At 38.4% G+C, this 25,772-nt stretch overlaps 4 protein-coding genes across 5 annotated transcripts; 3 read left to right on the top strand and 1 right to left on the bottom strand.

The window, feature by feature from the left end:
* The first annotated feature begins 3,679 nt into the window (after positions 1-3,679).
* On the top strand, positions 3,680-4,516 carry LOC109177592. The gene has a single exon (XM_019326988.1). It carries the CDS (start codon positions 3,680-3,682, stop codon positions 4,514-4,516), a length of 837 nt encoding a protein of 278 aa, XP_019182533.1.
* Positions 4,517-8,205: 3,689 nt separating this feature from the next.
* On the top strand, positions 8,206-8,769 carry LOC109177579. Its single transcript, XM_019326965.1, has one exon. The coding sequence runs from the start codon at positions 8,206-8,208 to the stop codon at positions 8,767-8,769; it is 564 nt and encodes a 187-aa protein (XP_019182510.1).
* A 376-nt stretch (positions 8,770-9,145) lies between these two features.
* On the bottom strand, positions 9,146-13,747 carry LOC109176614 (E3 ubiquitin-protein ligase RLIM-like). The gene is made up of 6 exons (XM_019326066.1): positions 13,463-13,747; positions 11,294-12,226; positions 11,019-11,189; positions 10,059-10,195; positions 9,779-9,889; positions 9,146-9,648 (listed from the first exon to the last, which is right to left on the bottom strand). The coding sequence occupies exons 1-6, from the start codon at positions 13,586-13,588 to the stop codon at positions 9,594-9,596; spliced, it is 1,533 nt and encodes a 510-aa protein (XP_019181611.1). The 5' UTR covers positions 13,589-13,747; the 3' UTR covers positions 9,146-9,593.
* Positions 13,748-18,516: 4,769 nt separating this feature from the next.
* On the top strand, positions 18,517-24,047 carry LOC109176605 (110 kDa U5 small nuclear ribonucleoprotein component CLO). 2 transcript variants are annotated; one of them, XM_019326064.1, is made up of 12 exons: positions 18,517-18,694; positions 18,781-19,545; positions 20,030-20,098; positions 20,273-21,466; positions 21,558-21,656; positions 21,743-21,901; positions 22,040-22,125; positions 22,204-22,402; positions 23,013-23,123; positions 23,233-23,439; positions 23,665-23,830; positions 23,891-24,047. In XM_019326064.1, the coding sequence occupies exons 2-11, from the start codon at positions 18,802-18,804 to the stop codon at positions 23,761-23,763; spliced, it is 2,967 nt and encodes a 988-aa protein (XP_019181609.1). In that variant the 5' UTR covers positions 18,517-18,694; positions 18,781-18,801; the 3' UTR covers positions 23,764-23,830; positions 23,891-24,047. The 2 variants fall into 2 exon arrangements, with proteins under 2 accessions (XP_019181609.1, XP_019181606.1); XM_019326061.1 differs by having other exon boundaries at positions 18,517-18,698; positions 18,783-19,545.
* Positions 24,048-25,772: the final 1,725 nt, after the last annotated feature.

Genomic DNA, 25,772 nt, shown 5'->3' with positions numbered 1-25,772 from the left:
GGAGCACTATTATTGAACTAGAAGTTCCATAATCGCATCAGGCCTGATATTGAATTTGCGATGAAATTGCTAGCAACATTTAGTGTTCCCCCTACAATGAAAATTGGAATGGTATTTAACATATCCTCCAACACCTTCGATGTACAAAGTTTTTGACGTTTATGTGAGAAACCCATATGTGGTTTTGATGGGCTACTTGAGCACTGGTTCTTTTATTTGATCCCTATGGTGCCAAGTCCAAAACTGGTTATGTTATATTTTTATCCCCAATGTCCCATATGAGGACAAATAAGATTGTGTTGCACAAGCAAGTAATAGTTTTGTTAAGGGGAACCTTACAAAACATGTTGCACCTAAGTCCTTCTACACACATGAACTCTAGAAAAGTTGTAAAATTCTTGTTGAGAATGTTTGCCCCACTGAACAATCTTGCAGATATGTTCACTAAGTCTCTGCCTGCATCCACTTTTGAGTAATATGTTTATAAAATTGGGATGCGTAGGCTTAGAAGATTGTTATCTTCAGGGGGAGCGACAACCCCTAGCTATGCTAGAATGGGCAATCTAGAGGACTTTTGAAATCCTGGAGATTATGCTATGAAAGCATATGGTTGAACTATTTTTCCCTTAGCTAAGTTTTTCCCCACAGGGTTTTCTTAGACTAAGGTTTTTAATGAAGCAACCGATGTTGGTGCACTTGAGTGGATAGTCCTGAAGACCCTTGAAATCTTGAAGATTATGCCCAGAAGGCTTATGATTGTACTCTTTTCCTTGGCTAAGTTTTTTCCCACTGGGTTTTCTTAGGCTAAGGTTTTTTAATGAGGCAACCGGTGCAACACATGGATCAACATACTTCGTGTACTCTTTTCCTCGTCTAGGTTTTTCCCACTGGGTTTTTCTAGCAAGGTTTTTAACGAGGCATGAGTATAGTTACTTAATGGCCAAGGGGGAGTGTTATAAATATTTTATTATTATGGCCATTAAACTTTTGACCTTTTGTTAGCCTTTACTTATTTCATTACTTATGTTAAAGGATGTGAAAGGTTGTAATCATCCCTATAAATTGAGGGTGAAGGCTTAATGAAAAGTGGGTCTCATGTGATTGTGTTCTATACATTGTGTTCTTTCTCTCCCTTTTACTTATCTATTCTATATACTCATATACATACAATTGCCAAGCATTACCGTTTAAACATCACGCGAGAACTAACGAGTTGATAGGCCGAATTACAACAATAATAAATATGTAAATTTATATATTCATCAAATTCAAGAATTAGATGCAACCTTTAGAAGTTATTATTTCGTGTATAAATAAATTTTGAAATCTATTTAATATAACAATCAATTTAATATTATAAAAGAAAAATATATTTCTGGATAAATTTTCATGATTCGTGTTTGATTTTACTGTTCTTTAAAAACATTATCAACAATAAGTTAAATTATATTCCGTGCATTGCACGGGGGCAAATATATTGAAAAGTCACACTAGCTAACAATATCATGAGAGTCTTAAAACTATATTTTAAATATGAATGTATATATTTAGGTCGAAGAAATTCAAATCTATGGCAAGGATGCCGACCTCAGGGTCAGCCCTAGGAGCGTTGGGTTACGGTTCAAGTCAACATATGAGGTCGGAGAAGCGTGGTCAATTATTATCCGTTACAACTGTTATGACCGTTACGAGTTCTCACTCTATTCGGGAAACATCTGAGTCATTATGTGCGGTATTGAAGTATGTAGCCATTAAAACTTCTTCTTAATTATATAAATAGGCATGCTTATTACTTAAACGAAATTTAATTTTGTATTGTTCACATGTATATTATGTACTAGTGACTAAACATGAGTTTAACATAATTACTTAAAAAAATAAGTCGAACCTAATTACTTTAAAAATATTATAAATAACATTTTTTGATACAAAAAAAAAAAAAAATGAGAATGATCCATCAAACTATATAAAGTTTAATTTTGTTGTATAGAGTGTCTTCCATTGCCTCATCCTGTGCTACAAAAGTTTACTTTCTCAAGGGGCCATAGAAAGAGAAAATGGAAAAGAGGAGAAAAAAGAAAACAAAAAAAAAAAACAAAAACAAAAACAAAAAAAAAATCTGAAAAGTAAAATAAATAATAAATATTAATGTTTGATTACATTTAATGAGGTGGTGCAAATATCACTTTTTATTTACACCACCTATAATGTTATTACACCTATTAAATGGGTGGTGTAAATAGCAAATAGGGTGGTGCAAATAGAATTTCCCTAATTTTAACTTCCTCAAGATTTTTCTCTCAAAAGGTTGAATCTTCAAGGGCTCTACACATTCCGATCTGACAAAACATTTGGGATAATGTAAATATTCAATGGCTCATCAAACAGAGCTAAATGTCGATGTGCACAAAGAATCTGTCCACTTTGGACATAATCTCCACACTGTCGCTACCAAAATTCTTTTCTCTCAAATATTACCTACTAAACCAGTGAACTAAATCCGTGCGTACAACTCCCTCAAAACTTGTTTTATTTTTAACATGCATAGCATGACATTATTGTTTGCTATATCTCTATTTATTTATGAACAAGAGTGAACTAGTAATAACTTTTTATATAATTTTCATTCCTATTAGAATTGCACTATGCATTGTAAAATTATACGGAGTATTTTATATTTCTTCTTCTCTTGTTAACGTGACAATTCACCATTAATTGTTATGAGTTATTATTTTTCTTTGTTTCTTCATCACCTCCTACTCAATCAATGAGAGATGCGTGACAAAAGTATATATATCTCATGAGATGTTCATTAACATTTTCCTTGTCATTATATCACAATAACTTTTTTTTTTTTTTTTGTTTGTTAAATGTCATTAAAGGCATTGACTTGAGAAACCTTGAGAAATAGTCATAGATAGCTTTTTATATAAATTTCATATTATTAAATTTTCACTTATACATTTCAAAATTGTATTTATATTTTAAAATATTTTTTGACATTAAAAATAACCATTGATTGTTAACAATTATTAATCCATGCGTCTCATTTTATGTGTCTGGTTCGGTTTTTGAAGCTTGACTGAAGTTATTTTTAATTTAATATTTCATAATATTAAGTTTAGTATTAGTATACAAAATTTATATATTTAGAAACTATACTAAAAGTACTATTAAACACAAAAAATTAAATTTAAAAATAAGTAAAAAATACTAAAGAAATTAAACAAAGAAAAAAGAGTTGATTTGACCAAGGAATAGTAAGTACGATATATAAAATGGGACAAGGGAAGTAATATTTTTAAAAAATAACATTTTACTCAATCAATGAGAAGTGCGTAATAAAAGTATATACATCTCTTGATAAACTCATTAACGTTCCTTATCACTACATCACTATTCATTTCTTCAAAGGTCATCAACATCCCCCAAAATGGGTAATCAAGTGATTGAGCATAATTCTATATCTAAAGGTCACGAGTTTGACTTTTGTTAATATTTTTTTGATCGAGCATGTACTATGAAGTCTTCAGTGTACCGCACTAGAGAAAATGCTCCGCAATTCCCGTAATTTCTGATCATGTTTCCGATCATCTTTCCGATAGTGGACATCTCTCTCGATCGTGATCTGAGGGAGTGATCTCCCTAGGTTTCTAAGGCTCTTATTTCTGTTGGTTCAATGGCAATCGTATCGTTAATCTTGTTCTTCGTTTTTCTGCTGTGGCATCCCCGTCAATCACCGCTTCTTCGTATGGACATCCACCAATTAGAGAAACGTTGTGCCTATCTGGCGTTGGCCGAGGAGGATGGTGGCGGGCTGGAGGCGCCAGAGGCGCAGTCCATCCCAAATGCGACGATCCAAAATAATCTGGTCGGGAGACTTCTCACCGATCGTCCAATCCGATTTGAACACATGCAACACGTCTTAGCATCGGTGTGGCGGCCGGTGATGGGCATGTACGCATTCTCTCTGGCTGACGATCTTTTCCTTTTCCAGTTTCCCCATCCGAAGGATCTTCAGAGGATAATCGACGATGGGCCTTGGTCGTTCGAGAATCACCTGTTAGTTTGTGAACAGGTGTCGACAGGGACTCGGCCGGAGGACGTTCTGCTAGATTCCATTCCCTTTTGGGTTCAGATCCATGGTTTGCCTGCAATGTATGCTTCACCAGATTTCATTACCAAGATAGGGGATTACATCGAGTCGTTCATTGCATCTGATCCGTTCAATTTTAGAGGGGCTTGGAAGAGCTTTTACAAAATCAGAGTGCGGCTGGGTGTGTCGTCTCCGCTTAAGAGACAAATGAAATTGACTCGGCGTGATGGCACGATGCAGTGGATCACCTTCAAATATGAGAGACTCAACACGTTTTGCTACTGTTGTGAGCTGCTTGGGCATTTAGATAAATTTTGCAAGACTGCCTACGAGGAAGGAATTCTACCAGAGGAATTCCCGTTCGGTGCTTGGTTACGGGCAGGCCCCAGACGACATGTGAAGCTGGTGGGGGCGAAATAGTTATTGTCGTCTACAATGACCCATGCGGCGATGTCGCCTACCCTTCCAGCTGGACCTTCCCCGGTAACGCTCGTGGCGATGGAAGAATCAGATGGATTGCATGGTGATCTGAAACGGCGTAGAGAAGGTCTTGAGACGGCAGACGAGGTGAGTAGAGATGATGTGCTGATGGCAAAAAGTGTAAAACATAACGTGATGGCGGGTCTGGTGGACCAGGCTCACCGGGTCCAATGAGTCTACTTAGCTGGAACTGCCGGGGATTGGGTAGCACCCGGTCAGTTCGTGAACTATTGGGCATTGTGTCCAAGCAGCGGCCCCAATTTGTCTTCTTAATGGAGACAAAGGCGACGGATAATCAATTGGAGCAGGTGCATGTGAATTTAGGCTTTGAAGGTAAGTTTTGCGTGGAACGTATAGGCATCGGAGGGGGCATGGTTTTCCTCTGGAGGGACATGAATGTGGCGTCGCTGATGAGTTACTCCAACAATCACATCGATATGGAGATAACTCTTCCAGGTCGTCCTGTGTGGAGACTGACGGGCTTCTACGGGGAGTCATATAGGAGTAGACGGTATGTCACATGGGACCTCTTGCGGAAGCTCAAGGAAAGGTCTCATCTCCCTTGGGTTGTCGTGGGAGACTTCAATGATATAGCATGTCTTTCGGAGAAGAGGGGTACTCATCATCACCCGTCGGCCCTCATTGAGGGCTTCAATGATGTGTTGGGTGACTGTGAACTTATTGATTTGGGTATGACGGGGGGCCGGTATACTTGGGAAAAGGGCCGAGGAACTGAAGCATGGGTGGAGGAGAGGTTGGACAGGGTTGTGGCAACGGTGGACTGGTTGGAGTTACACGAGGGGGCTCTGGTTAGGAATATCTACACTCTTTCTTCCGACCATTGTGCTCTCTTGGTAGATCTTCATGCAGAACCTGTACGGTCAGCCATTCGAGCCTTCAAATTTGAATCTGCTTGGCTGTTGTAAGCAGGATGTGCGAAGGTGGTTGATGAAGCTTGGCGCCTGCCTTCTGGCTTGAGTTTTCAAGATCGGTTAGCTGTTTGTGGTGAGCGTCTCCAGAAGTGGGGTGGGGAACATCATCGTAATTTTGGTGTTCGCAGCAATAAGCTTAGGCGAATCCTCGCCCAATTAAAAGAGGATCGTACGCCTAATGTAGTGGAAACCTTCTTGGCAACGGAGAGGGAGTTGGAGGCCGTTCTGAAAACTGAGGAACTCTTCTGGAAACAACGTTCTAAGCAACTCTGGCTAAAACACGGGGATGCTAATACGAAATATTTTCACAGGACGGCTACAACCCGCCGTAGGAACAATCTTTTAACTCGTGTCAAGGATCAAAATGGTGACTGGGCAGAGGGGTGGCAATGAAGGCGGAGATAATAAGGTATTTTGAGCACATTTTTTGTTCCGGCACTTGCAGTGCTAATATTTTTGATCGGGTTCGGGAACAGGTGATAGCCGAGATGCAAGCCTCACTGTCTCACCCTTTCACGATGGCTGATGTAAAAACGGCCTTATTCGATATGCAACCGGAAAAGGCGCCCGGCCCGGATGGTTTGTCGCCGGCTTTTTTCTAGCATTTCTGGCCGGTGCTCGGACACAACTTGTCCGTGTTCATCATCAATTGTGTGGAACAAAAGCAGTTTCCGCCGGGATTGAACGATTCTAATATCGTTCTAATTCCTAAGAAGCCTGTCCCGGAAAAAGTGTCGGACTTACGTCTGATAGCGCTTTGTAATGTGATTTACAAAGTGTTAGCCAAAATGCTTGCCAATAGATTGAAGGGGAGATTGGCTCAGGTCGTATCCCAGTCGCAAAGTGCGTTTGTACCCGACCGGTTAATCACGGACAACATTATCGTGGCCGGTGAGGTTGGTCATTTCTTACGGAGGAAAACAGGGGGGCTCAGGGGTGGGCTGCGCTGAAGCTAGATATGGCTAAGGCGTACGATAGGATGGAGTGGCCGTTTTTGGAGGGAATGTTGGGGGCGTTGGGTTTTGAGAGGGACTGGGTGGAGTTGTTAATGTTGTGCGTCACTTCTGTAAATTATTTTATCTTGGTAAACGGGGAGGTTACGGGGCAAGTACGGCCTACCCGGGGTATTCGGCAAGGGGACCCTTTGTCACCTTACCTTTTTATTATTTGTGCCGATGGATTATCTATCCTTTTGCAACAGGCGGAGGCTCGGGGGGACATTCACGGTGTGAGGGTGGCCCGGGGAGCTTCGACCATCACTCACCTGTTTTTTGCTAACGACAGTTTACTGTTTTTCAGGGCAAATGAACGGGAAGCACTAAAAATCAAAGAGTGCTTAGACATCTACAGCATGGCCTCGGGACAGCTCATTAACTTTGAGAAGTCAATTGCCGTTTTTAGCTACAATACGGCCGTTCCAATCTGGAATCTGGTCTCCGGGCTCATCGGGGTTCCCGAAGCAGTGGACTTGGGGCGCTATCTAGGCCTTCCTTCGGCCTTAGGGCGGAATAAAACTGCAGTCTTTCGGTATATCGAAGAGAATATCAGGGCAAGAATTGGGGCGTGGCAAAATAAATTACTCTCCCGCGCAGGTAAAGAGGTTCTTCTTAAAAGCATAGCACAATCCCTACCTATCTTTACCATGTCGATTTTCTTGCTACCTTTGCGGGTTTGTGATACTCTAGAAAAGATGTTCAACCGTTACTGGTGGGGTGGTGGAGGCACATGTAATCGCGGGATACATTGGCTGAGCTGGGATAAGATGTGTACTCTGAAAGCAAAAGGTGGCCTCGGGTTTAAGAAACTGCACGAGTTCAGCATCGCTCTTCTGGCCAAGCAAGGGTGCGGCTTTTAATCCATCCCGAATCCTTAGTAAGTCGCATTTTGAAGGCAAAATACTTCCCCACGACGGGGTTTATGGATGCACAACTAGGGGGGAACCCCAGTTTCATTTGGCGCAGTATTCTCGTCGAGAGGAGAGTATTACAGTTGGGCGTTGCCCAACGAATTGGTGATGGTCATAACACGAAGATCTGGGGATGGAACTGGCTTGCGGGTTCTTCCCCTGTACAATTAAGCACCCCATGTGTCGAATCTCTGAGTGAAGCCAGAGCGCAAGGCCTGTTGAACGAACATGGTCGATGGGATGAAGACATAATCCGAGACATCTTCCTCCCTGAAGATATACCCAAAATTCTTGCAACTCCAGTGAACACTCAATTTCGCGATTGTTGGCGGTGGATAGGTGACATCCGCGGTTGCTACACAGTCAAGCATGGTTACCCCTTGCTCACGGGTGAGGCGGCTTTGAACGGTACCACCGGTGGCTTCCATGCGTGGAAGGCGTTATGGGCATTGCTAATCCCTCCAAAGGTAAAGAATTTTTTATGGCGTTGTGCACGTAGCGTTCTGCCGGTTTGTGATAATCTGCACTCCAAGAGGATTTGGATTGGGGGTGGTTGTCCGATGTGCGGCTTTATTTCGGAAACAACTGAGCACCTTTTTTGTGACTGCGATTTTGCGCAACAGATCTGGGGCCATGCGGATGTATGACAGGGTCGTGACATTCTTAATCTCATGACAACTTTGATCGACAAACCATCTGTGGAGGAAGTGGTGAATTTGGCCGCAGTTTTCTAGACCATTTGGTTAACACGGAACAATGTAGTTTGGCACAATAAGACTCCGTCAATCGAAATGGCTAGTGACCAGATGAGGAGGATGCAGGTTGCCTGGAAAGAAGCTTACGCCGGCCCAGATGGTTCGAATGGATCCACTAGGCCTCCGGTCGAGTGGATTCCGCCGCCGAGAAACACAATCAAATGTAATGTTGATGCTGCAGTGTCAGGGAATGGCGCTAGCTTTGGCATCGTGGTGCGGGATCATGATGGGCGTTTTGTTGCAGCTAAGTGCGGTCGCTTGGTTGGCGAAGAGGATCCGTATATGGCCGAGGTTCTTGGGGCCAAAGAAGCCTTGGCATGGCTTAAAATGCAGCATCATAGTAACATTATTTTAGAATCTGACTGTTTAAATTTTTGTAATGCGTTTAATTCATGTATTTCCGATCATTCGTGTGTTGGTTTAGTTGTGAAGCAATGTCTGTCGATTGCTAAAGACATTGGGAATGTTAGTGTCTCCCATGTCAAGAGGTCAGCGAATCGTGTAGCTCGTGAGTTAGCTCGGGCAACCGTTTCAATGTCTGTTTCAGGGGTGTGGACTGGTATCCCACCTAGTTGTATTGCGAGTTTGTTAAGTCAGTAATGGAAGTTTCGGCGTTTGTTGTCTTCAGTGTAGTTTGTAGATGGATGACAACAGATAAATTGTGGCTTAACTCATTGGTTCAGTAGATAATATTTGAGAGAAGAGACCAATGTTTGAAACTCGATAGCGGCAGTGTGAAGATTATCCTCAAAATGAACAGATCCCTTCTGCACACCAACATCTAACCCTGTCTGCTGAGCCACTAAATTTCGGTGATTTACATCCTCTCAAATGAATAACATTTCTATCAAATGAAGGCACAGATTCTTTACCATAACTGCTATTTTTAGATTATGACACTAAATCGTATAATAACATATAATTTTCACATATATATATATATATATATATATATATATATATATATATAAACGATATGATAAAAAGACATGTACTTCAATTCTTTCACTTGATTGAAATATTGAAATACACTTCTTGAATCTTGTATACAAGAGCAAATCCGCCTTATTTTACTAAATTGATCTCAACATTGTGCCCGATGGAGCCGCAGGGAAGCGCTAGTCCTTGGTTTTGAGGGGACCGCGGAAAGGAAGAAAAGCACCAAACCAGAGTCATGAAAGTCATTGCAGATATTGAACTCAAGAAAGCCTCGACTTCATAAAGGCGATGATAATAGATCTCGGTTTGGCTATATTTTCCTTCCGTTCTCTACTACAATGCCAAGTAAAAGCCGCTTCATTTCCTTCCATTCCACAAACTATTTACCAATAACGATGAAGAAATGAGTTGTATTTTGGCGCCCCCTTTGCTCTCCCAACCTTGCTTGCTATCAAGAATACAGTTTACAGGGAATGAACGCCTTCTCAGTTTGAAGTAGAACCCTGCAAACGAACATCTCCACGACAGAGTGGGCACACGCTGAAGCATGAACATGTAAAAGAATAACGAACGCATTACAAGACCATAAGTGTACTTTCCCTTAATGGCAAAATGAAAGAAACACAAACTGCAGAATGAAAAGTTTATCGAGAGTTAAAGAAAGCGCTACCCATGTATCTCTTTCAGCCATTTGTCAACGCATTCCATGTGAAACTCATGGTGACATGGGAGTACTCGTATCTCGTCTCCTTCCTCATAATCAGCCAAGCATATGTTGCACCTATACAGAAAATTTACGGGTAAAATCATATGCTAACATCCACTGATTTTCGACCTGACAGAAGCACAATACAGAATCGCATACTAAACTACTTGCACCACACTAATTACGTGTTTGCTTGCCTTTCAAACTAGACCGAGCAGATGGTTAAAGGAAAAGATAAACTCACTGTGTTACATCATTCCCAATAGCTAATCCCTCTTTCTTCGAGTAACTTTTCACTTGTAAAGAATCAACAACTGCCTCTGGGGCAGGAAGTGAAACCATAGATAAAGAAAGTGACAAGGGATCCATTTCATTCAGTACCTGCATATCAAGCACCGAACAGTTGGATACTTCTTGATGACTAGCTAAACTCATATACAATAGTTACTATTCCAAAAAAAAAAAAAAAAAAAAAAAAGGTCTTTGTTTAGCTGTTTTTTTAATAAATAATTTAAATTTAGTGATTTATTCGCTCCATATTTACTAATGAGAAATATGGCAGTTTCTAGAAATGACAAATATTTATATGTTCCATATTACATCAAAACTAAGAGTTAATACCTCCAATGGTCCTTCAAGTATTGTGCTTTTACCAGCAAACGTCCTCCGAGTATAAAATGACCAGCAAACGTCATCCAATTATCAAAAAGTGACCAATAAATGTCCTCCGAGTATAAAAAATGACCACATGTGGTCTTCCGTTAGCAAAGGCATGAAAGTGGCGTTACATTTACGACTCACCAGTTTACCCTTCAATTTAACGCCACTTTCACACATTTGCTAACGGAAGACTATGGGTAGTCACTTTTTGATACTCGGAAGACGTTTGCTAGTCATTTTATACTCGGAGGACGTTTGCTGGTAAAAGCACAATACTCGAGGGACCATTGGAGGTATTAACTCTCAAAACTAATAAGCAATTAAGGTAAAAATATTTTGAGCACATTCTCTCAAATACAATATTTATTTATTTTTAACACATGAGGCTGTATATGAAAAATAGGATAAGATTTTCCGACATTTTTTTACAACATTCCAAGAACATTGTCAAACAGGCTTCGAGTTTAGAGAAGAGTCAGATAATATGGAAGAATGAATTCAGATCCCAAGGAGAAAAGGGAAATGCTTAGCCAACAATGATTACCTCAAATAATGCTTCAGCGAGCATGAACATTCCAGAAACACGACCAGAGCCAGATTCCTGAGCCACCGACATTGACTCACATGAACATGGGCCACGAAGATGAATACCAGTTGGACAGCTTGTAGTTCGATGACTTCTAGCACTAAGATCACCGGAAAGTCTTTCCAACATCTGCAAGGATAAAAATAACTCAAACTTGTTAAAACAATCAAGAATTATCCCAAATAAGCTCTTGAAAGGATTCGAGATTATTTAGATTGGATATCGAACATCACCTCTGATCTTGATTGTCGTTGTTGATCACTATTAGCAGGAGCTTGACTTCGAGGCCACCCGAAGTCCCTTCCCGCCCCTGCACCTAATGAATCATCATGAAATCCAAGCAGCAATCTCTCACGAGACCCTACATCATCTGAATTGTCATTTACAAAGATGAATGTGCTGGAATCAGCATTACTCCTTGAAAAAGAATCCCAAAATAGTCTTCTACTGTTGTGTCTTGCTCCACGACTATTTATCTCAGCAGAACTACTAGGATGGACATTGGAAGAGATACCCGACATTCCAACTTGAAACATGCCTCCGAGTCTTGGGGTCTGTTCCCTCTCCGACATCAGGAACTCTAGACCTGAAGGAATTATATCTTGACATGTATCATATCCAGGTGAATACGAAGCTTGTGAGGAATCCGACAAAGCAGATATAGAAGAAGAACCGGAATTATTGAAGACGAAAAATGCACTTGCTTGGTTTCCAATTAAATCCCCATTACTTGAAGACTCTAGAATCCCATGGGGTGATGCACTGCTAGGTTGGATGGAATCACCATAAATCTGATGCATATATTCATTCCCTGAACGAATTTGAGTTCCAGAGCTTTCTGTATTTATCATAGTATTTGAAGAGGTTGGAAAATAAAATGGTTGATCCACCACTATTGTACCGGAGCTTCCAGTACCAATATTATCAGGAGCAACTACTTCCATATTCTCAGGCAGTCTTTCTCCTTTATTATCTCCCTCAACACTTCTTGAATCGTCATCAAATAAAGAGCCCTCAAAATTAACCTCATTTTCCCCAGATGAAACTCCAGTTTCAGTTCCAGAGTAATTAAATGTGGAAGCAACTCTTTTCGTTGGATTTTGCAGCTTTTGTTGGTCAATATGTTTTGCAGAATTCACTGGCAATCCATCTGGAAAATCTTCTGTCTACAGAGTGCACAAATGCTATATGAATTCAGACTAAAAGGTCTAAATTACCTACTTGAAGACAAAAGCCAATGTACACTGGTGTTTAACGAAGTTAGGAGCAATCTTGAAAAATATAAAAGAAACAGACTTCTCATGGTATAGAACTTTAGGCTCTAACTTGAAAACTCTGTGTTATTCAAACTCAATAGAAGGTCCAAACATGATGTGCATAAAACTTGCTCGTGTAACAGTTTGGTTATGAATTCTAAGTGACAATTATGGATACCTTCTTGTATGCAGCTCCAAACTTACTCTCAAACCAAATGCAATGACTAATTGGCACATCGTTTTTACTCAAGTTCTTAGCATCTTACTAAGTTCTCCACCACAGCTTATGGTAGTCCCTTAAAGCCAACAAATTATGAACCGGCATAATATGATTTTTACTAGTTCCCAATCTTTTGGTCTAAAATACAAATTCACTTGCAACTTACAGGTCAGAACTATCAATAGTACACTTATTCAAACATCACCTAGCCAATCATCCCTAAACAAACACTTATTCAAACATCACCTAGTCAATCATCCCTAAACAATACACTTTACCTTCAGCAATATGCACCCATTCCATTCAACTCATCTTCTAAATCGCATTGTTATCCTTTGGAGCGAAAACATCACACTACCATACCCCAAACTCCCAAAGTTTGTATTTTTCTTACTAATACCAATTGTATCAGCTAAAACCGACTACCACCATAACTTCTGCAACATTGTTTTCTTCTTTTTTTTTGGGTCAGACCTGAGCAAGCCCTAGCTGTAGGAGGGGCCTTTAAGCCCGTACGCTACTCAGACTAATCCCCATTCGCACAGGGCCGGCCAATTAAGAGGCAAAGGCTAGCCAGATTGGTTTTTCCATACGAGAGGGGGTTCGAACTCCCGACCTCTATTAAGGGACTAGAGCGCACGGCCACTCACGCCAACAAAGCTCGTCACATTGTGCAATTATCTAACCCAAGAACTTCATGCAATACAAACAATCCTTGTCTAAGTCCCATTGTCATTTCAAGCACTCACGATATTAAAGAAAGCAAATCCCATTTATAGGTCCATCCCGAAATGCAATAATTCATATCCAAACAAACAAACAAACAAAGAAAATACATGAAATGGGTAATCCGTCAAAGATCTTCAAAACCTTAGAAGAATCAAATTCCATATGCAGCAAATAGGTGCAGAAACAAATAGATATACCTCATTGGAAGATGAGTGAGGAAGGGATGCGCCGCAGATAAAAATAGAGGATAATGAGCGTTTGGGGGTGCGGCTGCCACTAGGACGACGCGGGCGCGAGCCAAGACGGCTCTGGCTCGAACCCATCGGACCCAACACCCTCCGTGTCTGTGATCCTCTTCTTCTAGTCGACGGCGGTGGCGGATAGGAGGGCCGCGGGGGCCCGGGGTGGCGGGAGATGGAATGGTGCTGATGGCGAAACAGAGGTGTCTCTGGGTGGCATCAAACACACATCTCCATTTCTCCTTTTGCGGGTTCAAACTTTAAAACAAGCGTTTGCACAATTACGCATAACTTATGTGGGTTCAAATGCAATTAAAAATAATATGGGGCAGTGGTGTAAAATAACTTCTTCTTCTTTTTTTTTTTTTTTTTTTTGAAAGTGAGTGTGAAATAGGAAAATGATAAATGACTTTAAGCAAGAAAAATTTTGTCACATGTCTTAAATTTATTGGAGAGAGAAGAAGAGAAATTAAGAGTATCCCCAAAAGGAAAATTTTAGACTAAATTTTTAAAAGGGAAAAAGACACTTTTTCCCCCTGAGTTATATACCTATAGTATTTTTTCCTCCTAAATTATTGAAGTGGTTATTTTTCCCCCTAAAATGTTAAATGGACATATTTACCCTTAAACTAAATATTTAATTTATTTTTTTCCAACAAATTATGACCATAATTTGGTTCAAACTAAACAAACACTATAGCAACCAAACCGAAATATTCCAATTACAATTTAGAATCGAAATTCGATATTTAGAGTTTATTAAAATCGTGAACCGGAACGGACGGTTCATGTTCCGAACTGAAAAAATAAAATACATTTATTGTTGAATTTAGACTATTTTAAAATAAAAAATAAAATTTTAAAATAAAGACGGTTCAAAATCGCGAATCAGATCCGGAACCGCCGGTTCACGGTTCAAGATTCAATTTTTTTGATACATAATTTTAATAAATTGACATTTAAATATTGGGTTCTAGATATAACCTTCAACTATTAATTCGATTGCTTTAGTATCCAGTTCAATTCAAACCGAACCGTAGTCATCCCTACGTATACTCAATAATTTGTTGGAGTAATAAAATAAATAAAATGTTTACTTTAAGGGTATAAATGTCAATTTAATATATTAGGGGGAAAATGCACCACTTTTAGAATAATTGAGGGGGCTAATGTGCTTACCTAAATAATTGAGGGGGAAAAGTGCTATAAGTATATAACTCAGCGGTAAAAAGTGTCATTTTCCCTTTTTAAAATGTTGAGGTGAAGTGGAGGAAAGAGAGAGAAGATAAAGAGATGGAGAGTTGCTCCTGCAAAAATGGAGACTTTGCAAGTGAGTGAATTCTTCTTCTTCTTCTTTTTTTTTTTTTTAGATTTTGTTTTTTTTTTTTCTTTCTTTCTTTTTTTCCTCACCTCCCATTTTTTATTTTCTAATCACACATGTAAAATCAACTCAAAATCTTTACACTACTGAGGATGCCCTAAAAAAAACTGTGGCTCATATGTTTTTGTTGAAATAATATTCTCATTTTTGTTTAAAAGCCAACCAAACACGGATATATTAACGAATAAAGTGTAAAATACAATCAGGGGTGCCGAGTCACAAACATAGATCGTTTACTAACTTGGAAAAATGGAGGATTTTCCAGAAAAATGGAGAATTGAAGAAGTGAAAAAATGAAAATTGGAAAACTTGTTTACTAAAATCATTCTTCCAAATTCTTACTCTATCTCCATTCTCCATATTTCTTAAGGATTTTGGAGAAAGAAAAAACCAACTTCTCCATTTGGAGGAATGGAAAGACATGCGTGAACAATGCTTGTGTTGAGATCTAGGGATTGATTCTTGCTAGGTGCATGCGCGGCGTCCCTCTTCTCCTTTTTGAGTTGCCCACTGTTAGTCATGCATGATGCATTCCCCTCCCCCTTTAATTATTGTTGCTCCGCATTACTAATTATTATTTTTTTTTCTTTTTCTTTTTTCCCCTCATCCTTATTTTTATTACTAATTAAATTTTTGTTATCAATAAATTATTATTATCATTTTTTTCTTTTTCTATTTTTTTTTCACCTCATCCTTATTTTTATTACTAATTAAATTATTATTATCATTTTTTCTTTTTCTTTTTTTTTTCCCTAAAAAATACCATTACCGTTATAACTTCCGTTATTTTTTTCATTATTGTTACTATGTACATGCATCTACTATATATTTTCTTATATTCTTCAACAATATATATATATATATATATATATACATACATACATACATACATACATACATACATACATACATACATACATACATACATACATACATATATATATATATATATATATATATATATATATATATATATATATATATATATTGAAATTATATGTTAATTATTTCCTAACATATAAATATCAAATTTATAAAAATATTTTACATTATTATTATTATTATTATTATTATTATTTACAATAATTTAAATATTTAAAATTTAAATACATTTACAATTTTAATATAATGTACTAATATTTGGTCCCTATTTTTTGTGCATCGTGCATAAAAAATACTAGTAATAAAATAAAAATTTAAGAAATTAAAAACGGGAGGAATGGAGAAATGAAAAACTGGAAGAATGGAGAAGGAAAATTGAAGGAATGGAGAAATGGAAAACTGGAAGAATGGAGAAGGAAAACTGGAGAAATGGAGAAATGGAAAACTGGAAATGGAAAAACAGAGAAATGAAGTAAACGACCCCTAATCAGACTAGGTGTAGGTTAATAACATTTTCATTTATATATATCTTAATTATAATAAAGTCATATGGTGTTGTGAAAATTAAATGTTGGTATTAACAACATTTAATTTTCACAAGACCATATGACTTTAAGAAGCATGCATGCACACTACACGTCCAACCCAAAGTCCATAAGTTTGAAATTAATATATAGCATAGCTAGGCGGCGTAATATTTAAGATTGTTGATGTGCATATCGAGGACTACGGAGACAAAGATGCGTTATTCGTAGATTCATCGGATACTATCCAACAACACTCTCCAACTTAATTGACGTGAAGTAGGCTTAGTAACATTAAGATTATATTTTCGAACTATTAGTTCTCATCTTTTATTGATTACACACTTAATTCGATAGTATTTGGAAGAAAAAATCAATGTTCGAACTAAGATTGTGATTGTTTGGTCTTTAAAGGTCAATTGTATGTTGCTACATCTAGAGTTAGAAATCTCAAAGGTCTAAAAAATTTGATCCGTGGTGACTCTAAAATTGTAATTCAATTACTATTGTAGTTTACTAAGTTCTTAAAAATTTGTAATATTAAATACTATGTACTAAATTTTTAATATAGTTTAAGATTTGTAGTAATCACCCACCTTAAATATTATTTTAATTGTAAATATATTTATGTTCATAATTTTCTCATAGGAATTCACACATAATAATTATTAAATAACAAAAATTTTATATATGAATAAACCTCATATATGGTATATTTTTATAACATATTTTCCGTGCATCACACGGGACAAATACTAGTGTGTGTGTGTGTGTGTGTGTGTGTGTATATATATATATATATATATATATATATATATATATATATATATATATATATATATATTTGGCACTCCAGTTGTACCTGTGATTCAAATTTATAGTGTGTTTGAAAACATGAAAAATGTTTTTCAGAAAATGAGTCATTTTTCATAAAACATTTTTCTTTTCCGTGTTTGATTGCATTTCAGATTTCTGGTTCTCGATGGAAACCAATGAATAAGATGAAGAATAGGAAAAAAAAAATTGCTTTGGATTTTCCATAAAATGTCTTCTCCAAAACGGAAATCAATTTCCGTTGATCATCATTTTGCCCCATTGCCAAACACTAGAAATCCGAAAAATAATTTTCAGAAATCATTTTACGAGTTTCCTACACAACCTCAATGTTAAGTTATACTTCGTATGTATTATTATTTCGTATCTTTTAACCCCTCATTTATAAGTGAAGTGATGATTTTAGTCCCACAAAGATTATTTCTACGACTAATATATCACCTTATAAAATGATGAATTTGATCCTTAAAAGACTAAACTCATTATTTTACACATAACTAAGGGTTAGAGATGATCACATATATAACTTAGCATTAAATATGTATTGTTAGACGTTAGTCGGATGTCCAGATCGAGTTTCCCTACTCGATTTGAGACGTGATACAGTGACGTGGTTAAATAGTTAATACCGACTTATCACAAACCACATAAAAAAAAAAGAGTAAATACCCAAAATGGTCCCTCGACTATAGCTAACTTCACAAATTGGTCATCGACTTTCAATTTCAACCAATTAAGTCCTTAACTTTGTAATTTTGATACGATTTGGTCCTCCATCTATTTGACCGTTTGTTGACCGTGATCGACGATCTCTAGAAGATTTTTCAGCTCTCGTTGGAGCACGTGGAGGCCTCCAGGATGACGTTGCACTGGTTCGGAAACACGTCGTCTTCTTCGCTCTGGTACGAACTCAACTACATTGAATCCAAAGGGAGGATGAAGAAAGGCGACCGGATTTGGTAGATTGCTTTCGGCAGTGGATTCAAATGTAACAGTGTGGTCTAGAAATGCAACCAGAACCTTAAAAAACCGACGATGTACCATGAAATTACATATATATCTTCAAAAATCACAGTCAACAAACGGTCAAATTGACAAAGGACCAAATTGTGTCAAAATTACAAAATTAAGGACTTAATTGGTTGAAATTGAAAGTTGAGGACCAATTTATGAATTTAGCTATAGTCGAGGGACCATTTTGGGTATTTACTCTTAAAAAAAACCGAATCACAAAATGGGTGATATGAGATGATATGAGAAGTAAGCATAATGTAGATGGACATAATTGGAGCTAGGAGCCTAGGACAAAAAATGTAATGTTTTCTTAATTTTATTTAACCAGAAAAAACGACGACGTTTTATTTATACATACTAAAACCCCTGTCTTCCTAGTACCTGCTCTACACAGTTCGCCATCTCCTCTAAAAACCCAAGCCCTAGTTTCCGCAGCTAGCAATCTTCAGTGAAAGATTCCAGGCAATACTCGAAGCGCTTCGCATCGGAAACAGCTTCGGAAGAAGGCGAAGTAAGCTTGCTTGCGGCGAGCTAGTACGCCGGTTCATTTTTCAGGTAGCACATTTTACATCTATTTAGATATTGGCTATGAATGGTTTAATGTTTATACAATCCTCATTTTTAGTGCTTCTTTGTGTTAGGTAGGGTTTCCTTAGTTAGCTATGGATGATAGTTTGTATGATGAGTTCGGTAATTATATTGGACCGGAGATTGAGTCCGACCGGGATAGCGACCGGGAGGACGAAGATGAGGAGCTGCCTGACAGGGACGACGTTGACGAGGCTGCGTCTGATGGTGAGCGCGAAAATGGAGCTTCGAATGGGTGGCTAATGAGCCCGGATGATGTTGATATGGATAATCAAGTTGTGCTTGCTGAGGACAAGAAGTATTATCCTACTGCAGAAGAGGTTTATGGGGAAGAAGTTGAGACATTGGTGATGGATGAAGATGAACAGCCCCTTGAGCAACCAATAATCAAGCCTGTTAAGAACTTGAAGTTCGAATTGGGCGTCAAAGATTCGTCTACTTATGTTTCGACGCAGTTTCTTCTTGGTCTCATGTCGAACCCGTCGCTGGTACGGAATGTTGCTTTGGTTGGGCACTTGCATCATGGGAAGACACTGTTTATGGATATGCTGGTGGAGCAGACTCACCACATATCTACGTTTGACCAAAACAGTGAGAAGCATATGAGGTATACTGATACAAGAATAGATGAGCAAGAAAGGAAGATCTCAATCAAGGCTGTTCCAATGACGCTAGTGCTTGAAGATAGTAACTCCAAGTCATACCTCTGTAACGTCATGGATACCCCTGGTCATGTCAACTTCTCGGATGAAATGACTGCTGCGCTTAGACTTGCTGATGGTGCAGTCTTGATTGTTGATGCTGTTGAAGGAGTGATGGTAATTTCTGTTCATTCACGAAAGTACTAGAGCATATGTTTCTTATGGCAGATAGTTCAAATTTCTGTTGAATAGTATATTTTATTTAATTTATCCACATTCTATTCCCTAATTTCTGCATTTCTCAAATATTTTCTTTCTTATTTTACATGGTTAATTACTGCCTTAATTTATCTTAAGGAGTTGCATCCAATATTTAAATTTGAGTTGGTGCAAAAACTAAACTACCATGAACTTGTTAAGGTGGAAAGTAGAATTTTTAAAGTCCCGGGTGGATTGATCATATATTTGGACCTTAACCATTTATATTCATCTCCACTGTCTTTCTTGTTGCCAGTTAGCTGCTCTAGTCTGTTCTGTGTATGAGTTAGATGAATTGTGAGTTTTATCACTTGACATATTTGCTTATTATCATAGTTGTTGCTTGTTGATGTCTTGATGAAAATGATTCTAGATAAATCTTTCTATCTCCACATGTTAACAGGTAAACACTGAGAGGGCTATAAAACATGCAATCCAAGATCGCCTTCCCATAGTTGTTGTAATTAATAAGGTATGCTCTGCCGATTTGTGATTTGAAGCTATTCTTTCTGCATTGTAGCACTTGAAGTTCTATGATATTGTGATCTCTCTCTCTCTCTCTCTCTCTCTCTCTCTCTCTCTCTCTCTCTCTCTCTCTCTCTGCCTAATAACTGTAGTTTCTTCTCAAAAAATTTTGGTCATTCAGGTTGACAGGCTGATAACTGAGCTAAAACTACCCCCCAAGGATGCCTACTTTAAGCTGAGACATACTATTGAAGTTATCAATACCCATATCACTGCAGCATCTTCCACAGCTGGAAATGCCCAATTCATTGATCCTGCTCTTGGAAATGTTTGTTTTGCAAGTGCCACTGCTGGATGGTCCTTCACTCTCCAGTCTTTTGCAAAGCTTTATGTGAAGCTACATGGAATACCTTTTGATGCCGACAAATTTGCATCTCGGCTTTGGGGAGATTATTACTTTGATAGTGATAGCAGAAGTTTCAAGAAGAAACAACCTGCTAATGGTGTGGAAAGATCTTTTGTGCAGTTTGTGCTCGAGCCCCTTTATAAGATTTACAGTCAAGTAATTGGAGAGCATAAAAAGAGCGTTGAAGCAACTTTGGCAGAGCTTGGTGTGACCCTTCCAAATTCAGCTTACAGGCTAAATGTTAGACCCTTACTGAGGCTTGCTTGTAGCGCTGTTTTTGGTAGTGCCACAGGCTTTACTGATATGCTGGTGCGTCACATTCCGTCTGCCAAAGCAGCAGCAGCTAGGAAGGTCGAGCACACATATACTGGTCCAAAGGATTCCGTAATTTATCAAGCAATGGAAGAATGTGATCCTGCTGGCCCCTTAATGGTTAATGTGACTAAACTTTATCCCAAGTCAGATTGCAGTGTTTTTGATGCTTTTGGTAGGGTCTATAGTGGAGAACTTATGACAGGGCAAACTCTACGTGTTCTAGGAGAAGGGTATTCACCAGATGATGAGGAGGATATGACCATAAAAGAAGTAACAAAGTTGTGGGTATACCAAGCCCGGTACAGAATACCTATAAGCAAGGCTCCTCCAGGCTCATGGGTTCTGATTGAAGGTGTTGATGCTTCAATTATGAAAACTGCAACACTTTGTAATGTTGATTATAATGACGATGTATACATATTTCGGCCTCTTCAGTTCAACACTCTTCCAGTGGTGAAAACAGCAACTGAGCCTTTAAATCCGAGCGAATTGCCTAAAATGGTGGAGGGCCTCAGGAAAATCAGCAAGAGCTATCCTCTTGCAATCACCAAGGTTGAAGAGTCTGGAGAGCACACAATTTTGGGTACTGGAGAGCTGTACCTAGATTCCATAATGAAGGACCTTAGAGAGCTATATTCTGAAGTGGAAGTGAAGGTGTTTCTTAAACCCATTCTATTGGATTGTTCGCTGTGTCGAATGTCTCCTTAATTCATGGCTTGATTTGTTCCTTCTTCCATAAATGTAGGTTGCTGATCCAGTTGTCTCCTTTTGCGAAACAGTGGTGGAGTCTTCTTCAATGAAGTGCTTTGCTGAAACTCCTAATAAGAAAAACAAAATCACTATGGTATGACTCTTTGGCACTGATATATGGATTATTAATCCTTGAAAACTTAAGTTCCCACTTCACTTGTTGTACTTGGAATTCCGTAGATTGCTGAGCCACTAGAGAAAGGACTTGCTGAGGACATTGAGAATGGTGTTGTGAGTATAGATTGGCCGCGAAAGAAACTTGGTGACTTTTTTCAGACAAAGTATGACTGGGATCTGCTTGCTGCACGATCTATTTGGGCATTTGGACCTGATAGGCAGGTAATGTGATCTCAGAATTGCCTTCCCTCTAATATAGTTTAACTTTCAGTAAGGAATTGCTTTTAATTATATTTATATGATGTGATCTCACTTATGATGAGGTTTGTGTTGCTGGCTGATGGTTCAATGCACTAACAGGGACCTAACATTTTGCTGGATGATACCCTTTCAAGTGAAGTTGACAAGAGCTTATTAAATGCTGTTAAGGATTCTGTTGTACAAGGGTAGCCTAAACTATTTCATCTTCATATTTCATGATTTTGGGTCCTTACCTCGAAATGGGACTAAATTCTTTTTAACAGGTTTCAGTGGGGTGCTCGAGAAGGACCCCTTTGTGATGAGCCCATCAGAGGTGTCAAATTCAAAATAGTTGATGCAAAGATTGCACCTGAGCCATTGCACCGTGGAACAGGCCAGATCATTCCAACAGCAAGACGGGTGGCTTACTCATCCTTCCTTATGGCTACCCCACGGCTTATGGAACCTGTATATTACGTGGAGGTATATTTTGTTAGACCAAAACTACAACTTTGATGTTGCATAGGAACAAGCTGAATATTTAATGACTTTATTTCCTAGATTTGTTTGCATAGCAATTGTATTTGCCAATGGAAGAGCTTGTTATTTGCATGCCAGTCCATGTAAACCTTCTCATTATCCACTTCTAGATTATGTGCCTATGTGGTGCTCTTTGTATATAAATCTACCATAGCTTTGTGGTTGAAGTGCCTAACAGTGACAATATAATATACTTATCATTTGTTTGTTTTACTTACTAGCTTATGTGATAACTTTGCTTAATTTACCAAAACCTGTAAAATCTTTCCATGGTATATACACCATCTTATTGAATAGAGACTGAAGTTTTGAAATCATGGACTTGAATGTTGAAAATCTAACGGTTCTATAATGAGCTTATATGTTACATCAGTCACAAATCATGTAAACTCTCTGTCATGTCCCTGTATAGTCTACAAAGTTCAGTTACTTGTATAGATGTAGCATGAACTTGTTTGGATTTAATCTTTTGAAATGGAAATTATAAAATTTGTCTTGTCTATATGTTGTATGTCTTATGCTAAAACTATTTTTTTGGTAATTGTTATTTCAGATACAGACACCCATAGATTGCGTTTCTGCTATATTCCAAGTCTTGTCACGCAGGCGTGGACACGTTACAGCAGATGTTCCTCAACCAGGAACTCCTGCCTACATTGTCAAGGTTTGCTTTCTAAAAATCTTAGGGATACATACTTAGATGCTATGGAGACACTTATTGCATGCATTAGACCGGTACAGAAGTGTAATGTCTTTCCTTCTCTTTGCTCTAGGCATTTTTACCTGTTATTGAATCATTTGGTTTTGAGACGGACCTGAGGTACCACACACAAGGGCAGGCATTCTGCGTCTCCGCTTTTGATCATTGGAGTATTGTTCCTGGGGATCCTCTGGATAAGAGCATTGTTCTTCGTCCACTTGAGCCTGCTCCAATTCAACACCTTGCTCGCGAATTCATGGTGAAGACAAGGCGTAGAAAGGTATCTACTTAACCATGCATGGCTGGATCTGTTATGCAATTTACTAATTTGGTCCTTGTTCAGCTGTTACTGTATTATTTTAATGAGAATTTACTGTTTGATATCCCACGTCCTCACTCCTCACTCCTCGGAGAATTTGAACAATATATGCATTATAGATAGTAATCACCTGGTCGCATTAACAAATACACATTACTCCTTTTAAAAAATATTTGTTACTGTCAGGGAATGAGCGAGGACGTATCCATCAACAAGTTCTTCGATGAGGCCATGATGGTAGAACTAGCACAGCAGGATGCTGAGCTTCATCAACAAATGTTTTAGTTTTAGTGATGCAGATACGGAAAGGTCATATAGTGTTTCTGTGCAAATTGGTGTATTTTATTCTGCAATGGCAAATTTTTTTTATTTTTTTTATTTTTTTTTCTTTTCTCATGTACTGTATTCTGCTACATCAATGAGGTTTTTTAGATTAGATAATGTAACAACGCACCATTAGGTATTGATGAGGTTTACTAAACGAATTACCTTTTATTGGCAAGGAGGCATATTCGATTTTTACCTTTTACTGCATGTATTCTATGTTTAAGTAACTTGTTTGAACTTCATTCTTTCCCATAACATTTTGTTACATACAATTCATTCTTTCATAGGTTGTCATTAAAGAAACATGAGACATGTAAATTTAGGAGTGAAAACATTATACACGATGTCACAAATCAATCCAAATTACTACAATGATCACATTTGACCCAATAAAACCAAATACTAGTCACCACACTAGTCACTAGACATCCATGATTACACACTAAGTTTAACAATCACACTTAATACATAAAAACAAAGTAACTTGGATGAAGCCATTGGACTTGATTGATTTTGTTAACGAGAGTTCTTTCTTCTCCCCTAACCTCTCCGAAAGAAAACCTTCAAAAGTACTTCATCAATCTTCTTGTTATAATATAATATCCATTTATTGGACAACAGAAATGGCAAAAATATTCCTCCTAGACCCACCACGACAAATCCTAATGCAATGCTTGCGTAGATATCACCATGGTAAGTTGACTCTTTCTCTTCCGATTTTGGTAGTGAAGATGCTGGTTTGTTAATGCGATTGCAAGATACGTTAAGTTGGAATCCCTTGTTTCCCATGAATGAGATCGTGTCAAAGGTACTAAATTGCACTGTTGCAAAAATCGCGCCTAGGCGCCCAGCCTCCTAGGTGACCTAGGCGCCCGCCTAGGCGTTCTAGGCGCCCGCCTAGGCGCTCTAGGCGGTCCCCAGGCGCCTAGCGATTTTTTCAATATTGCTAAATTGTTTGCCTTGTGGGATCCTTCCAACCAGATGGTTGTATGACAAGTTTAAGAAGGATAGGAAGGTTAGGCTCTCTAGTTGCTCTGGGATACTTCCTGCTAGTTTGTTGAATGAGAGGTCTAATGCTTCCAAAGCTTTCAAGTTTCCAAGAGATTGAGGAGAGAGATGTTAAGAAGATGAAGCAGTTTAAGCTCTCCAACAGTCTCTGGTATATCCCCTTCAAATTGGTTACCTGAGAAATCAATAGAGGTGAAGATAGACAGAATTTTCTCTATAGTGTAACCTTGTCCTTTCAGAGAAAGTAAGACCGAGTCTTGATAGTAAATGTTATATCCTCGAGATTCGAAGTACAAGTAGTCAACCTCTGAATTTGCTTCTTCATTCCTATCAACCAGAATAGCTTTTAGTTCCAAGAATAGTTCAGCTGGTAGATTTCCACTGAAATTATTGGAGGATAGGTCAATGACTTGTAAGCTTGGCCAACTGTTGTTTACCCAAGCTTGGTGCAAGATATGTTCCCATGAAAATGATTGGAATGCAACACAAGAATGTGTAGATTTGACAATATATTTAGCCAGCAAGGAAAGGTATCAGTCAATCTGTTGTTTCCAAGATTCAAAACCTTAAGCTCTGTGCAGTTCACCAAGGAGGGAGGAAGTTGCCCTTCCAACATATTTTGACTAAGATCCAATGAACCAGACATGGTGGTATTGTTCCATGCAAAGCGTTGTAGGACAAGTCAAGCACTTCAAGATTGGCTGCTCGGCACCAGGAAGTTGAGATCCTTCCACCAATTCTATTTTTTTGCAATGGAAAAGAAATGGACATGTGGGATTTGATCAGCAATATCAAGAGGAATCATAAAGAAATTGTTGTTGGAGAGGTCTAAATACTGAGCCTCGGGTGGTAGTCGTGGAATCATTCCACTGAACATATTAGAGTTTAGATCAAGGCCATGAAGAGAATTGTATTCCATTGGTTCTTTCAATTCATATGTGTCAAATGATTGTGAGAAA

Source organism: Ipomoea nil, unplaced genomic scaffold (assembly GCF_001879475.1).
Source record: "Ipomoea nil cultivar Tokyo-kokei standard unplaced genomic scaffold, Asagao_1.1 scaffold0176, whole genome shotgun sequence".
Taxonomy (NCBI): Eukaryota; Viridiplantae; Streptophyta; class Magnoliopsida; order Solanales; family Convolvulaceae; genus Ipomoea; species Ipomoea nil.
This window is presented reverse-complemented; position numbering and strand designations above follow the sequence as displayed.